This window comes from Miniopterus schreibersii (genome assembly GCF_964146895.1).
Source record: "Miniopterus schreibersii genome assembly, chromosome: 17".
Lineage (NCBI taxonomy): Eukaryota > Metazoa > Chordata > Mammalia > Chiroptera > Miniopteridae > Miniopterus > Miniopterus schreibersii.
In genome coordinates this window covers 13737725-13755258 of record NC_138117.1, presented here as the reverse complement: position 1 = coordinate 13755258, position 17534 = coordinate 13737725, and the positions used below count along the sequence as shown (strand labels likewise).

General features: G+C 43.0%; 1 protein-coding gene across 1 annotated transcript; it reads right to left on the bottom strand.

Moving 5' to 3' along the window:
• Positions 1-9998: 9998 nt before the first annotated feature.
• Positions 9999-15759, bottom strand: UTP23 (UTP23 small subunit processome component). The gene is made up of 3 exons (XM_081116877.1): positions 15482-15759; positions 12174-12348; positions 9999-10566 (listed from the first exon to the last, which is right to left on the bottom strand). Exons 1-3 carry the CDS (start codon positions 15667-15669, stop codon positions 10183-10185), a joined length of 747 nt encoding a protein of 248 aa, XP_080973003.1. The 5' UTR covers positions 15670-15759; the 3' UTR covers positions 9999-10182.
• Between the last annotated feature and the right edge of the window lie 1775 nt (positions 15760-17534).

Sequence of the window (17534 nt, the reverse complement as noted above, 5' to 3'; positions counted from 1 at the left end):
TTAATCTCTCCCCACCCCCACCTACCATCCACCCACCTACCCCTACCTTTCCTCTGATATTTCATCAGTCTCTTCCATGCTTCTATGTCTCTGGATCTATTTTGTTCATCAGTTTATTTTGTTCAATAGATTCCACCTATGAGTGAGATCATTTGGTACTTGTCTTTCTCTGACTGGCTTATTTCACTTAGCATAATACTCTCCCAATTCCATCCATGCTGTGCCAAAGAATAAGAGATCTTTCTTCTTTACGGCTGCATAGTATTCCATGGTGTAAATGTCCTACAGCTTTTTTATCCATCATCTACTGATGGGCACTTGGGCTGTTTCCAGATCTTAGCTATTGTAAATGGTGCTGCTATGAACATAGGGGTGCATATAAGTACAAACTTAATTGTCACAAAAAATGTTAACTGTGTGAGATGATGGATATGTTAATTAACTTAATTAATTTCACAAGGTATATGATTTAAAAACATCATATAAAAGAGTGACATCAGGCCCTAGCCGGTTTGGCTCATTGGTTAGAGCACAGGCCCGCAGACTGAAGGGTCCCCAGTTTGATTCCAGCCAAAGGCATGTACCTCGGTTGCAGGCTCATCCCCAGCCCCAGTCAGGGTGCAGCAGGAGGTAACCAGTCGATGTGTCTCTCTCTCATCGGTGTTTCTCTCTCTCTCTCCCCCTTCCACTCTCTCTGAAAAGCAATGAAAAAATATCCTCAGGTGAGGGTTAAAAAAAAGTGACATCAGTATCATGGCACCATAAAACATTCCTCCTGTTTGCCCCCTTTTCAACGAAGAATTAGACATCCATACATGAACAAAAGCACCTTAGCAGGAGCTGTGGGATACAGCAACACATGCTGAGGGACCTGGGAGGAATTCTATCCACCCGTGCAGCCGGTAATAGGCACACAGACCCTGGTTCAGGGTGGAAGCAGCAGAGCAATTCTACCTGCCCCAGCTGTTCTCACTGTGGTTGGTCGAAGACACCTGGAGAGCGCTGATCTAGGCAGATACCCATAGTCCAGAAAGAAATTCCACACAAGTCCAGTCTACCAGAGCAGAGGCTCCAGCACTAGAGAATAAAAACGATTTGGATGTAGCAGAGATGATAAGAATGTTAGCAGTATCACCGCCACAGGCGCACACTCCCCGGCTCAAGGCAACACCGCATGCGGTGGAGCAGTCAGGAGGCAGCGACTGTCCCCCAGGGGAATAGAAGAGTGATGAGTGAGGTCCCGGCTACCCAGTGGTGCAGGGCACAGCTGAAGAAACCCGTTTCTCTCCAGCAGCACCCAGAGGACTGAGATGGGACCTCCATGACTGGGAAGAGGGAGAAGATTGGGAAAGAGACAGATAAGAATATCAAAGGGGCTCATTTCCTGCTGACTAGCTCAGCAGGAAGTCTGCCCAAGAGCCAATGGGAATAGTAATTCTACCTGCCAGAATTGGATCTTCCTACCAGGTCCACAGACACTTCCCACACCCCAGGTGCTAAGCCCACACATCCCCCATGCTGTGGCTGGCCCCCTGTGCTCAGGTGTGGCAGAAGACAGTGAGTCTGCCACACCTGAAAACAGGCCAGAGTCTGAGGGAAAGACAAATTAAAACTTGAACTATAGCACCGCTTCTAGGAAACAGCCCAGAGATTTCCATTACCCAACCTGGTGAGTTCTAAGAGAAGATATAACATCTTAAGAATTCTGCCACAAGAGGGAGCAAGAAGAATGGACCAGGTGTCACCCGCACAAAGGCAGGGAAAGCCCGAGACAACGACAGCACCAGTGAACCGAATTATTACCTGAAGGCAACTAGCAAAGATTTAAAGAGGTGTCTGCTATTTCCAGTATGAAAGTAGCAACACAAAACCCCAAGGGACATGAAGAATAAAGGAAATGTGTCATCACCAAAAGATAATTCTTCAATAACCAAACTCAAAGGCATGGAATTTTGCATTCTAGCTGATAAAGAATCTAAAATAGCTTTCCTAAAGAAACTCAACAGGAGAAAATGCAGAAAGACAATGCAACAAAATCATAATATATATATATATATACACACAGTGTGAAAAAGATATTCCCTGAAGAGATAGAAATCATAAAAAAGAACCAAGCAGAAATTCTGGAGCTGCAAAACTCAGGAAATGAAACGAAAACTATACTAGAAAGCGTCTGTAGTCGAGTAGGGCAAAGGGAACGCAGAATAAGTTAGGTAGAAAACAGGGATTTAAAAATAGCCCAGTTAAAGCAGAACAAAGAAAAAAGAATTTAAAAAGAGCAAAGAAAGCCTCTGTAATCTATGGGACACCATTAAAGAACAAATACTAGAATAGTCAGGGTCCAGAAGGGGAAAACCAGGAGAAGGGAAGAGAGAGCTGATCTGAAGAAATAATGGCTGAGAACCTCCCAAACCAGGGGAGAGAATCAGACGTCCGAGAGAGAGTAGAATGACATATCTAAAGGGTCGAATGGAAAAAACTTGTCTGCCAAGGATACTCTCTCTGGCAAAGCTTTCCTTCAGCTATGAAGAAGAAACAGAGACTTCCCTAGGGAAGCAAATGCCGAGGGGGTTCATCGCCACTAGATCTGCCTTGCAAGAAATGCTGAGAGGAGCGCGTCGAGCTAGCATGAAGGACGCTCATCGAATTCATACAAAAGCGGACAGTACACTGGCAGGGGTAAATTACGCGCTCGAACTAGACAGCTCTTCCTGTAACAGGATGTGTGTTAGCCGCTTGACTACAGCATAAAGGTCAGAGAAAGAGAACGCTACACTTAATTATAGTCACTATCACTGTAACTAATACTCAACATAAAAGGGGTTAAGTGGTGACAAAACGGTGCCCGTTTAGATGAAAAATTAAATAATCACCCCGAGAGATACTAACACAGAACAGACACACGCCGTCAGTGGGCAGCACACGTCGCTGGACCCCGAGATTCCAAACCAGCCAAGCCAGTCCCCTCTTTAACTTTGTAGTAACAGGATGCTATGTTTTATAGCATTTTATGTCCATTCAAAGCCCCGCCTGTTGTGCAAATTTGGAACGTGTAGTGGATGCCTTTTTGTAATATGTGTTTTCCTGCACAGTCTCTGCCCCTTTTCCTGATAATAACACCTCTCTTCTCTCTGAGGAATACATTCGCACACTCTCACCGCGACCCCAGCCCCAGAAGTGGCAGCTGACAAAGGACCCGGCAGCAGCCCCAACTCTAGGTCTTTCCCCTATAAGCCTAAAAAAAAAAAAAAAAAAATGTTGGGCCATTTTCCAGGCCTTGTCTAGAAACCCTGAGAACGAAGCCAATAGAAAGGCCTGAGGCAGGATGCAAGGGTGGGGAACAAGGAGAGCTGGTGATGGATGAAGTTACAGGAGTAAGCTGGATAACACAGCTGGTAACACAGCTTCGAAGTCATGTTTTTAAAGACGGAACTTACTCAAGGTTCCCCATCTTCCTGGGAACCTTATCCTGAGGAAGGCGCCACACCTCTCTCTAAACCCGCCCTCTCCCTCCCCAGGGCTGCTGCCTGGCGTGGTCCTCTCTCACCTGGGCTCCTGTAACAGTCCCTAAGTGGGCTTTGAACCTCACTGTTCGCCCCTCTCCCTTCCTCTGCACACGCTCTCAGGCCTCAGGGGCACCAATGTGATGCATCCAAAATGCAAATCTCACCCTGTTCCTCTCCACGGTGGCTCCCCACTGCCTGCGGGGTAGAGGAGGTGCAGATCCAGGGGGACTCACAGAGCTGGCTCCTGCCCGCATCCTCGAGTGTTCCAGCCTCGTCTGTAGTCACACCCGTGTGTCCTTCGGACCCCAGCCCCGCACACCTGTCCGCTCTGAACTTCCCAGACCCCAGTGCTTTGCTCAACTCTCTCTCCTCTCTTTCCTGTCTCAGGTTTAGAGTTACCTCCTCACAGCCATGTGACTTCCAAGGCACCCCGAGGGGCACTTCAGCATCAGTGTCCACTTGTCACACTTTATTGCCTATTGGTCAGCGGTGCCTTCCCCACTACTAGGCCTAACCTGAGGATAAGCCCCTCCGTGAGCCTAACTTTCTTCCTGCGCCCTCTCCATCCCCTCAGCCCCCCTGTCCCCGCTCAGCTGCATCTCTTTCCTCACTCCACCGGATCCTCAACCCTCCTCAGGAATGCCTTTGGTTGTAGAACAGTAAGCCTAGGTGGTAACGAAAGCAAAGGGCTGTGATTAATCTTTTTTCAGGACAGAGCAATTACAGAATTTTCTCATATCGTCTTCATGGCTGCAGGATATGTCGTTTTGCATTACAAAAGCAATTCCTTTTAGCCCTTCAGTGCCCAGTAGACTGTAACCTGAGCACTCTCAGCAAACAATGCTGAGAGAGAGGCATTTTCCTAAATTTATGTGTTTCACATTGAGCAATTGCAGATATTGAACTAAAATGAAAAATGTAAAGGTAATTTGTTCTTGGAAGCTAGATTTAATTCCATTCTGTAAATGAATCTTTTTTTTTTTTTTTTTTGAATCTTTGATTTCAGAAATAACTGGCTTTGCACCGGGCTGGCGTGGCTCAGCCATTGAGCATTGGCCTATGATCCAGGAGATCGGGGTTCGATTCCCGGTCAGGACACATGCCAGGGTTGCAGGCTCGATCCCCAGCAGAGGGTGTGCAGCTGACTAATGACTCTCTCATCATTGATGTTTCTGTCTCTCTCTCCTTCTCCCTTTCTCTCTCTGAAATCAATAAAATAAAATAAAAAGAAAGAAATAACTGGCTTTGCTATTTCCTTAATCTAAAAAAAAAAAAAAAAAAAAATCCAAACACCAATTTAAATCAGAATCACTTGTTCATGTTGCCTTTTTGCTAAAAGAAACAGAAATTTTTTGAATCAGTTTACTGAGATATAATTTATGTAGTATAAAATTCTCTACATTTAGGTGTATAGTTACTACCACAATCAAGATGAAGAATATTTCTATCTCCCCAAAATGTTCCCTTGTGCCATTTAAAAAATATATATCTTTATTGATTTCAGAGAGAGGAAGGGAGAGGGTGAGAGGGAGATAGAAACATCAATGATGAGAGAGTCGTCATTGATCGGCTGCCTCCTGCATGCTCCCTATTGGGGGTTGAGCCCTCAATCCGGGCATGTGCCCTGACCAAGAATCCAACTGCAATCTCCTGGATCATGGATCGATGCTCATCTGCTGAGCCACACCGGCCAGGCCCCTTTTGCCATTTTATCATCAATCTCTTTCCCTTACTCCCAACCCCTATCAACCATTAATCTGTTTCTGTCCCTATAGTCTCACCTTTTCAAGAAGGTCATATAGATGAAATCACATAGTCTACTACCTTTAGATTCTGGCTTCTTTCACTTAGCACAATTAGTCTGGGATTTATTCATGTTGCTGCATGTATCAGTAATTCATTTCTTTTTGTTGCTGAGTAATAGTCCACTGTATGGAGTAACAGAATTTGCTCATCCATTCTCCTATAGATGGACACTTAGATTGTTTTCTGTTTTTAGTGACTGTGACTGTGAATAAAGATGCTATAAACATTTGCAGACAGGTTTTTGTGGGGATATGTGTCAGTATTTCTCTTCGGGAAATACTTAAGAGTGAGATTACTAGGTCTTATTGTAAAAGAATGTTTAATTTTAGAAGCAACTGCAAAACTGTTTTCCAAGATAGCTTGCTTTCCATATTGCATTTCTACCAGCAACATCTGAGAGTTCCAAATGTTCCACGTCCTTGCCACATTTATTATTTTAATTTAACCATTTTAAAAGACGTATCAAGTGGTACCTCATTGTGGTTTTGAATTTTATTACTTTCAATTTCAAGTCAAATACAGGGTGGGGCAAAAGTAGGTTTACAGTTGTGAGTACATGAAACACAGGTTATTCTTGTATTATTATTTATTGCATTACAGTATTTCCCATACAAACAACTGTAAACCTAATTTTGCCCTCACCCTGTACTATTAAAGCCAATGAGTCAAGGCTAGAGATGTAGAGAATACTGCTATTTATACCAAAAAAATGTTTCTCAGTCGTAATTGTAGGTACCTGAAAGAAGTACTTAAAGTGCTAAACAAATTTGAATCACTAAATTTTAAAAAGCATATCTTTTCTTATTTTTTTATTATTAAGAATGACTACTCTCTTCTCCCATAAAAATAACAGCCACTGTTTTATAGCATGTAAAAATTAAAGCAATATTTATTGAACCCATACTCTCTACAAGGGCTATATATACAAATCACTACTGGTCTTGTTCCCAATATCCACTTTTCTCTTTGTTAGTGACAGACCTGCTGATCTACCAAAGTACATGGCTAACTGGCATAAAGATTATATTTTCAGTCTCCTTGCAACCAGCTGTGGCCACATGTTGTAGAAGTGTCATGTGGCAACTTCTAGGAACCTATTTTAAATGACAGTCGGCATGTGCGCTTTGTTTCCTTTCTACTTCGCCCCTTCCTCCTACCTCATGGCCAGAGCTAAAGTCAGCACCTTAGCTCATCAGCGAACTTGAACAGCAAGGTCATGCACCGAGGAGCAGTAAGATAGAAGCTGCTGAGTTCCTGAGAATTTTGTGGACCACACCAGCCCTGGACCTCCTACCTCTGGACTTTTATATGAGAGAAATAAATTCCTAACTTGTGCTGGATGGAACCATTGCCCAGAATTCTCCACCTCCGCAGAAACACAGCTATCCAGGCAGCCAGTCCCCCTGCGCCAAGCCAGCTCTGGCTTCTCATTTCAGTTAAGGTTGACTAGGTGGCTCGGCCAATCGCATTTTCTGTTTCTCTCCCTGGTCCTTTATTCTTTGTCCCATGAAAGCGTCCTGTCTTCACCCCATTTTGCAGTTCTCCGAATGGGGGGCTTCTGCTTCATGGAGCATTCAAGTTTGTTTGCATCACCTAAATTGTTTCCTTTTGTCATTTTAAACAACCAGAAGCACACAGGTTATATCACCTCACCTAATTATACTGAGTGCCACAATGTGCTGCTTTAATAAAAAAAATAATTCATACAAGTCACTAAATAATTTTGTGCCAGACACTTAAAACCACTTTTACATGCATCGTTTTATTTTTTATTTATTTACTTTTAACCCTCACCTGAGGATACTTTTCCCAATGCTTTTCAGAGAGAGTGGGAACCATGGATGTGAGAGACACACCTATTGGTTGCCTCCCGCTCCAGCGCCCACGGGGGTGGGGACTGAGCCTAGTGGGGCCAGAGAGTGAGTCTGCAACCGAGGCTGGGGATTGCGCCTGCAACCGAGGTACATGCCCTTTGGAGTCGAACCCGGGACCCTTCAGTCCACCCTCCGATGCTCTAACCACTGAGCCAGACCGACTAGGGCTCCAAGCATTGGGAACGCCCTATCCCCTCCCTACTTGTAGGGGGTAGCCGTGCTTTTTCCTAACATTCATTCCCCCCCTTTGGGCAAAGGCACCTGAGCCTCCGTGGGGGACCCACGTTTCTCTTGTATTTACTCCTATGGTTTTTCTGATGCTGGCTTCAGACTCTGGTTCCTGGGCCAGGCATTTGAAATCCTGGTGGTGGCGTCCCCAGATTTCTGGTGCTGCCCTGTCTTGCTTTAGCAAGATGTGAGGTTCCTAAATTTTAGCACTTACAATAACCACCTGGAGAGCTTGTCAAAACAAAGGTTCCTCAGCCCCAACCAAGCGAGATTCTGATTAGCGCGGGGCAGGGCTCACGATTTCCATTTCTAAAGCTCCCAGCTGATGTGGTGCTGCTGGCCCTGGGAGCTGAAGTTCGTTTAAAATACAAGTTCTGGCCCCTCACCTGGACCTACTGACTCAGACTCTGAAGGCAAGACCCAGAAATCTTGAATTGTAATAAAATCTCCAAATGATTTTTATGCATGCCAAAATTTGAGACCCACTGTTTTAAGTGCTTCGGGACTCTGACTTCGTATTAGAATCACTTGGGGAGCTTTTTAAAAATATTCAGAAGCCCAGGCACCTCCCTTAGATTCTCACTGGGTTTTCTGAAAGATCTCAATGGAGACAAATTTGTAGTCAAAGATTAACGAAGGCTGCTCTGAATCATAATGTCCTTAGAAGGAAGATAGATAGGGCCCAGGTATGTGCCTGCAGAAATTGGCAATGGAGCGGGGGTGGAGGGGGTTAGGGTAGGGCAAATGGAGGTAAGGGAGCACACACTTTCTTAGATCATTAAGCAGCCTTCTGAAATACGAGTATTAATGGCTGATACTATTCCATTATAATCTGTAGATAATTTATTGAACATGTACTAAATGCCAGACACTATCTTATTTACAATAAACCCTATTTTGCCCCTGAGAAAACTGAGGCTGAGAGAAGCCCCAGTTGATTATTTGGACCTAATATAAGGGTAGACTCACTGGTTGAGCCTAAAAAAAAGAGCACTTCCTACACTCTTTGCTCCACCACAGCAAGAGAGAAAACCAGTACAATGAATCTAGGGAACAGAAGTGAAAAAGCAGATCTCTGGATAAAGGCAAGAAGAGCCTGGGTGATAGCTGAGCAACATGCTCAGCAGAAAATCTTTCGACATTGGATAGAAGACTCCAGGATTATCTCCACAGGTAAGAAATGATCTACTATTATCATATGGAAAATTGTACTATGAAGTTGTTTACAGTTATTGGAATGTGGCAAGATGGAGTAAGATGCTAAAATAAGGCCATTATGAACTTTCAGAATAACAAAAAAGTAGTATAAGAAAGTCAATCATAGCATACTTAGTTCAGCGGCTTATAGTCCTAATAAAAATACTGAATTTAGGATGTATAAAGACTGAAATACAGGGTGTCCCAAAAAATGTATGCACACTTTGAATGATTATAAAGTCAGCGTTTATTAATGTACAGTTCATTTTCAAAATTTAAAAGAATCTACAGAAATGAATATTTTTGTCAATGTGTTTTCAAACTGATGGCCTTCTGGTCCAGGCACTGCTGATAATGTGAAGCAGTGGAGTCACGAACATCAGGAATCTTTTCGTTCGGTGTTTATACGCATCAATTCATTGACTGTTGCCAGTTTTGTACCGTAAATTTTATCTTTTATGAATCCCCATAAAAGTCTAGTGGATAAATTGTCTTTGTTCAAAGCTTAGTCTGGCTTCACCCACTATTTCAAGTCAATTAAACCTGAAAAGGAGTGAAAATTGAGTTATCAGCTGTTAAAGTGTATATACATTTTTGGGGGGATACCCCCATGTTCCAAAAAAATGTGTACACATTTCTTTTATTATTGTTTTTTAATCTTCACCTGAGGACATTTTCCCCATTGCTTTTCAGAGAGAGTGGGAGAAACATGAATATGAGACAGGTCAATTGTTCGCCTCCCGCACGCACCCCGACTGGGGCCGGGGCCTAAAAATGAAGTACATGCACTTGGCTGGAATCCAAGCCCGGACCCTTCAGTCTGCAGGCCGACACCCTAACCACTTAGCCAAGCCGGCTACGGCCCTATACACATTTTGAATAATTATGAAAGCAGTGTTTGTCCTTCAACTGCATTTTCAAATTTCCAGTAGCATTTTAGGGTGCATTTCCTTTGTTCAAAGTTTAGCCTGGCTGGAAAGAAACATCAATTGAGCTTTCAGCTGTTAGAGGTATATACATGTCTTTGGAACACACTGTATTACTATTTGGAAAAACGGGGTAATAATATAAGTAAACAAAACATTCCCTTTTCTAGTAAAGTCAGTAATGGATGGATCAGAAGGGAGCAGCATATTCACACTATTTGGAGATATAAAGGATATTCTATAACCTCTACATGAGTTGAAATAGGACGTTCCCTCTGTGAATGTGAAAGAGGGACTACTTTTTTGGTTGCAAGCCTTTGACACTATTTGATTGTTTTAATTATTTGCATATAACATTGTGGGGTGAGGGGTGATGGTTGAGACAGAAAGAGACAATAGTTTTATATCAATGAATAACTTCCAAAATCAGAATAAGAAGAGTGAACACTGTCACACCTAAACCCATTCACTGTTTTGTTTTTTATTTATAAATTATTGTAGGTAAAGGCTTATGGATCAATACTCATTTACAAAAATAAGTTTAATTGTTGTGTGTGGTTTTTTAAAATCCTAAGTACTTTCACAGTTTTAGAAAGAAGTTTATTTTTCACACTTGAATGTCTTTCAAAGTATCCACAGGACTCCTTAGCCTTCTGCACTCTCCTTTTCGGAAAGGACTTTCGAGGTTGCTCTGTTCCGGATTCTTTTTCTTTTTCTTTTGTTTTCAGAGCCCGCTGGTTTTGTGTCCTGTGCCTTTTTCTTTTTCTTCAAACAGCTAAGAGGATTGGGGCCACTTATTTTCTTGTGCTTTTTTCTTCTTCTCTGTCCAGGGCTTTTAACTAAACCCTGTTCTTCTTTGAGTTGCTTGATACTTTGCTTCTCATGAACTGAAACAAGTTGGCCTGACTCTATTGCTTTAACAAAGGCAATTGTTTTGGGAGAAGGTTTGTCCAAGACAATAGTGTTCTGAATAATAAACATGAGAGGAATTCCAGGCCTTTTCCTTACTTTCAGAGACAAATTCTGATCCTATTAAAGAGAAAAACAGAATTAGTTCAAGTGTGCCAGTTAAATGAGATGCCTTATATAGGTTTCTAATAACTTTAAGAGGATTATATTAAAAATAAGAGGTCACAGCCCTGCTGACATGGCTCAGTGGTTGAGCATCGACCTAGGATCCAGGAGATTGAGGTTCGATTCCCAGTCAGGGCACATGCCAGGGTTGCAGGCTCGATCCCCAGTCGGGGGCGTGCAGGAGGCAGCAGATCAATGACTCTCTCATCACTGATGTTTTTCTCTCTCTCTCTCTCCCTTGTTCTTTCTGAAGTCAATAAGGACATATTAAAAAAATAAGAGAGATTACAGGATTATTTTTCAAATTAGCATGTTTCACTAGTGGTAGTACAGTACATTTTATGATAAAGGAAGAGAAACAAAAATTGAACACAAATAGTTAAATAGCAATGTCGTGAACTGGATTTATCAATATCCTAGGACAGCGATTTTCAACCTTTTTCATCTCATGGCACACGTAAACTAATTACTAAAATTCTGTAGCAAACCACAAAATATATTTTTGCCTATCTAACAAAAAAATAGGTATAATTTTTATTTACAAAAAATAATAATAGTAATTACCTACCCTTTTTGCTCCAAAGTTGACTTAAAAAAAAAAAAAATTCATGTGCCTATACTTCATATATAAGGATTTCTGGTACCAAGAATTAACCAATCAGACACAACCTTATTATGCAATGTGACCAATAAGATGCAACTCTATTAATGACCTACACATTTAAGGTTCAGGACAGGGCACTCATACCGGATGGCTATCGTGTTGGCTACTGTCATTTTTGACAATCTAAGGGAAAAGTGGTCAGTGCCCCTGATTAGTTAGGTATTGCATGTTTGAAAAATTATTGCAGCACACTGGTGAAAATTGCTGTTCTAGGACCATGGATCACAAACTAATGCAAAGGTAAAGATGTCAGGTGGTGTTCCTTGCCTTTGCTCTGTGACCATGCTCCAGAAAGGGTCAAGAATGCTCACAGAGGCTGAATAGAATAAAGTAGGAATTAGTTGACTCAGATTCTAGATTCAGCTTTGCCTAATTATGTAATTTTATAGTTCTGCTAACATACTTAAGCAAGTCTGTATGAAAGTGAACTTCATTAATATCAGCCCTGAGAGTCTCTCTTCTCCTGCCTCCTACTCTTTTTAAAAGCCTGAAGCAGTTTCATATTGGTGGTACAGTCTCAAATAACATGAAACATGACTTTTTGAAAAATAGTATGAAATAAACAGGAAAAAAACATTTGTGAACATAGAACACAAAATCTTTCCTCTACATATCTTCCCTTCAAGAACTCAAAAACATATCACATCTTCATATCAATAACTTTTTATTTTAAAAGAGGAAACTTCAGGAATTAAGAAAATCAATATGCTTAAGGTTCTCAAATTCTCTAATGACAACTGCTTTTATTGACTACAAATTAACTTAAAAGCTAGTATTTTTGAAAAGTTGAAACATTTGAACAAACCACTTCCACTAATTTTTTCTGATTATAAATAGCTCCATATGAAGATTACATAGGAATGATTAAAATTGACTCTGGTTTTAAAAGTAGTATCACCTGTGATGCCACAAAATAATGATGGGGATTTCCTTCTTCAACCATGGAAAGCAGACATTCTGATCCACTCACTGCATTCTTGAAATGGGAACAATTTCGAACCTGGCATTTTTGTGCAATCAGTTTTGCCCCATATAAGTCCTTTCCCAATGTTTCTAACTCTTTTAACACACACCTGAAAAAGAAAACATATCGACTGTTCACATAAAGTATGAAAAATAATACTCATATTTTTAAAAACTAAAACTATAACAATACAATCTGAATTTGTAATATGGTAGCCACAAATCATACAGTAGCCATTTCACTCTTAAAAGACCTGGAAAATCCATACACCAAGTAGAAAGAATAATAATAATAGTTAAAATTTACTGAGTGCTTATTATGGGCCAGGCAGCATGCTAATTGATCTTAACATAAATTCTTGCTTAATCTCAAAACAGTCCTGTGAAGTTTGGCAGCTTACTTTAAAATTATCCTGATTTCAGAGCATCTTATTCTGACAGATTTCAAGTAATATGCCCAAATTCAAATTAGTAAGTGGTAAAGCTGAAATGTAAATCCCAGTAGTTTGATAATAGATGCCTTGCCCCAACCACAGCTGTTCTTCTATGTTCTTCTATTTCAAATAGCAATTGGTACACTTTCACAATATTTTCAGTTCAGAAAAATAAAAATACTCCAGTCATCAGGTTGTTGCAAAACAATTACTACTTCCTTTCAGTATGCATTTTCTTATTAAAATATGCCAATGTTTTTCCAAGTGTCATCTATAAACGATTCATATCTGATATTACATTGTATTAATTTCTAGTTCCTTTCTCATCCCCAAATCTGCACCTCCTGCAGGAGTCAAATATTAGTATTTTAATAAACTCCGCAGGCACTTCATCCATCACACTAAAAAAGGGGGGGGGACTACTGAGTCAATGATTTCTTCAAACCTAGCCAGTCCTTGCTAGACTCCCTTTGTCACCCTGTTAGTTTTTTGGCGTTTTTTTGGTTGGTGTTTGTTTTTTTAAGAAAAGAGAGTTTGCTTTCTACAGTCATCAGTTGTGGGCTCAATTTTGAGTTCCAGGCCCAAATTGCCAACTATTTATTGAATAAATCCTATAGATGGCCTGCCATCAGCTTTTCATTCACCATGTCTAAAATCAAACTACTTTCCTCCAGGGCTTGCTATCTCTGAGTTTATTATCTTCCTGGACACTCTGACCCCAGCCTATGTCAGCTGTTGGTGTCTATCTCAGTAATGTCTCCTTGCAGAACTCCTTAGGTTTCTCTGCTTTTCCTCTTCCAGGTTGAGAATCAGATTATTTCTTGATTGGACAACCACAAAACAGGTTTGCCTGTCTTCACTGTCTTGCTTCTCCAACATACCCCTCACACTGTTGCACTTATTTTTTCTGAAGGACAGTTGTCATGTCTGATAGCATTCCTCTGCTCTACTTCCTCAAATTCCGAAAACTCCTAATTTCTTCAACCCTGAATATGAGTAAACCTTCTAGATCTAACTACTAGTGGCAGCAAATACATTCCAAAGAAAAACAAGTGATCTGATTTCTTAAAAACATAAACAGCAAATTTCAAATGGGGGGAGAGAACTATTAGTTTTTAAAAGGCTTGAGACATAGAAAACAAATGCAACTTATATACCTCATTTGACTTGTGACTTTAAAAAGACTTTTTTATCCCTTCATGATAAATACCCAAGAAGTGACTGAATAATATGCTTTAAAATAAAGTATCAATAAGGAGGGAGGGAAGGATAAATGACAGAAGGTTGTCCATGTCCATAATTGCAAAAGCTGGGTGGCACACATTTCATTATACTATTCTACTTTTGCGTATGTATGAAATATTCCAGAAGTTAAATTCTTTAGGAAAAAATGCTGTAGAATATTTCCTGCAGTACTTCTCAACCTTTTTTTTAGATCATAGCATTGTATTAAAAATGTTCACATTTCTATGGCACATGGTGATAAATGGGCAAGTTGCTTGTAGGCAGAAGCAACCAAGGACTTGTCTGGCAGCCCTGAAGGCTAAGGGGATCAAACATTTCGGGGTATCTATAACCTGTTTGAGGCACTGCTTGAGAAATTCTGAATATGGAAAGCTGTGTATGGAATAGTTATGTGAGAAAAGCAGGCCATTAACACCAGGTGCACAGTAAGAGCACATTCTTGTGCTTTGTGTGTATCTATAAGGAACTGAATGTATGGCACAGCACATGTCAACAGTGGTTGCTCTCTGATGTGGTATTACGGGCCATTTTAACTTTCTTCTTTCAAGTAAATATTTTTAAAAGTAGTATTCTACAATAAAAAAAAAAATACCTGCTAAGTTTCTTCATGGTCTAGCCTCAATTTACCTTTTTCCCAGTTTCATTTCCAACTATGCTCTGTGCCCTCATCTCTTTCCCAGGCACTTCGTAACTCCATTCCTTTGTTCAAAAGAACCTCACAACAAGGAATGACACTCATCTCCTTTCTGCCACTCAAAACAGTCCCTCCCCTCAGACCCGAACGGCGCCTGGGCTCAAATGTTGTCTCCTCTACGGAACCTTCACGATTTCCAACCCCCTCCCATCCCCACCGGGTCCCACCCTGAGCGTCTGCACCCCGATGCAATGTGGAAGCGAGGCCTGCAGTCCAGCACACCTCCTGGCGGGTGCCATCGGCGCTTTCTCGGCCACCAGGGCGGGGAGTTTGTTCTGTTCCCCGAGTTATCCTCAGTGCCGACAGCAGTGCTTGGCACCGGGCTGGCAACTTAAAAAAGACAGACGGATAAACAAATGACCTCGGGCAAAGTTCCTCATCTCAAGTCCTGACTTACCTCTTTTTGGGAATCGAAGATGCTACCTCACAGAGCTTTCGACTGTTTTTGCTTAAACCAGGAGAAGCCATGCAAGCCACAGCACCCATTTAAAGGGGGTAGGTTTCAGATATCAATAAATGCTCTGCGTACCCTGCACCTCCTCATTTGATACCTCAGCGGCATTATCAAGCAGTGAAGGTCTCTTTATTACAGATGAGAAATCCAAGGCTCAGAGAGGTTTAAAAACTTGCCCAAAATTAAGGAGGTGGGGAGCACGTGGGGTAACGACTCGCGACTATTTCAGGGCGCTGTACTTTCCGCCTGCATTGTAGAGAGATGCCCCTGGCCTCCTCAGAGCCACCGCGCAACTGTCAACTCCCCGTGGCGGGGCGCCGTGCCCCTCGCGGGCTCTCCGTGGAGGCCCGGCCTCCGCCACACCAGCCGGTCCCCGCGCCTCCGCCCCGCCCGGCCAGCCCGGCCCGCGGGCCCACCTGGTGGTGCACAGCTGCGTCTCCCCCATGAGGTAGCGGGGCAGCTGCTCCCGCAGCTGGATGCGGCCCCGAAGCGCCGCCTGACAGAAGGTGCCATCCAGCAGGATCTGGTACGGCTCGCGGACTCCGAAGTTGTTGCGGAAGAAGCCGAGATGCTTCTTCGCATGTTTCTGCCTCGTGATCTTCATGCCGGGCTCCCCCGGACCCAGGCCACGGGACCACTAAGCGGCCGCCGGCACCTCCCTCCGCGCCCGCTCCCGGCGCTGCCGGCTTCCTCCGGAAATAAAGCTCCTTTGGCCCCGGAAGCAAACGCGCCCCCCCCCCCCCGCCTGCCCTCTGGTTGGCTTCAGCCCGAGACGGGCGCGCGCCTCCGCCGCTGTGCCCGCGCTTTAAGGGGCGGGCCCTGGGGGCGGAGCTTACGCCGGGGCCGGAAGCCGCTGGGTGCGGGACGCGCCTGCGTAGTTACGGGCTCGATTAAAGGAAATTTACCCTGCGCCCCGCGCGCTGCTGGGCGAGCAGCCAGCCTTTCAGAGACTGGGCGGGTAATACTGGCGATAACATTGAGCCTTACTTAAGACGTTACCGGCACTAATCTAAGGAATTTACCCGGTGTTGGTACCGTTAGTGTTTATGATTCCCGAGCGAAGGCAAGAAAGGGGCCGAAGTAAATCGGACGCCTGGGCGCAGGTTTGTACTGGTTACCTTGCTATGAAGTGGAATATTAAGAACCTTTGCAAAGGGCACGTGGTGCTTTAGTGTCAGAGCCGTCACTGGAACCCGGGTCACCTGCCTCCAATTCAGATGCTCTTGTTGGCCCCCCTCTCCCCCAGGCGCCCCCCTCAGCCCGGAGCCGGAGGTCCGGCCGCCCGCGCTCCGCGTCTCCTCCGCAGGGACCGCCCGAATCGCTCCGGGGCTGTCCTGGAGCTTTGATTCCTGAGTCGGATCCTTAGACTCGAGTCCTCGTTCCGACCCAAGCCCCTCTGACTGTGAACGAGCACCCAGGAGAGCCAGGTCCAGCTCCCAAACTGACCGCTTGGCAGGACCAGGCTGCTTTTAAGAACCTTTTTATGTCTATAGTTTCTCAGGCAGGAAGACTCCACACTGCGCTGGTAATAGGGAGGTACAACGCTGACCGAAAAGTTTGGAAATTACTTGGTCAACTTGATTAATGAAGAGAGTGAATCAGACAGTTTTGAGTCCCCCAGTGGCTAATTGCCAAACAGCCACTTCAGTTCAAGGCAAAATAACCAAAGGATGGGGAGTGTAGAATTCTGCAGTTTTGTCCTGACCTGGAACCTGTCCCAGTTCTAGTTTTGGCTAAAGATTAAGAGAAAAAAAACCAACACAGAAGAATGATTTACAAAGTGATTGAAATGTATTATTTGCACTTGGGGGTTTTATTTGAAGATATAGATTTATGGAATTGGAACTAAGATACTCTATAATGTTCTGATTCCCAGCACAACATCGCTTAGATGACTGCTTTCATTTAACAGAAAATAAATTTAGGAATTGGAAGCCATGAAGAGTTATTGTAGGATTGAGCTCCTGTCTCTTGAGTATAATTATTCACTATTTCCCAATTTGAATGCTCTATCCCTGTGTGCCAACCCCCCACCCCATTCTAACTATACATCCACCACAGAAAGTGAAATTATACCACTCCACCCCTGCAAAACAGTTAAAACATTTATAAAAATAGGCTCACAAATTTATCTACCAGCTCCGTCACGCTGGCTACATTTCACTACTAAGAAAAATGTAGCCCAGGACTAAGAATTTAAGTCATATTCTAGTTTTTATTTATTTATTTATTTATTTTTATTTATTTATTTTTTAAAATATATCTTTATTGATTTCAGAGAGAGGAAAGGAGAGGGAGAGAGAGAGATAGAAACATCAGCGATAAGAGAGTCATTGGTCTAGCCCACAACTGGGGCATGTGCCCTGACTGGGAATCAAACCCTGATCGCCTGGATCCTAGGTGGATGCTCAACCGCTGAGCCACGCCCGGCCGGGCCATGTTTTAGTTTTTAATTTACTAAACTACAGT

Excerpts from the sequence above, each read along its gene's own strand:
- UTP23 (XM_081116877.1), bottom strand. The coding sequence starts at position 15,669 with ATGAAGATCACGAGGCAGAAACATGCGAAGAAGCATCTCGGCTTCTTC. Across the intron at positions 12,349-15,481 it reads ACGCAGCTGTGCACCACCAG|GTGTGTGTTAAAAGAGTTAG; the intron begins GTGGGCCCGCGG and ends TTTCTTTTTCAG. Across the intron at positions 10,567-12,173 it reads ATTATTTTGTGGCATCACAG|GATCAGAATTTGTCTCTGAA; the intron begins GTGATACTACTT and ends TCTCTTTAATAG.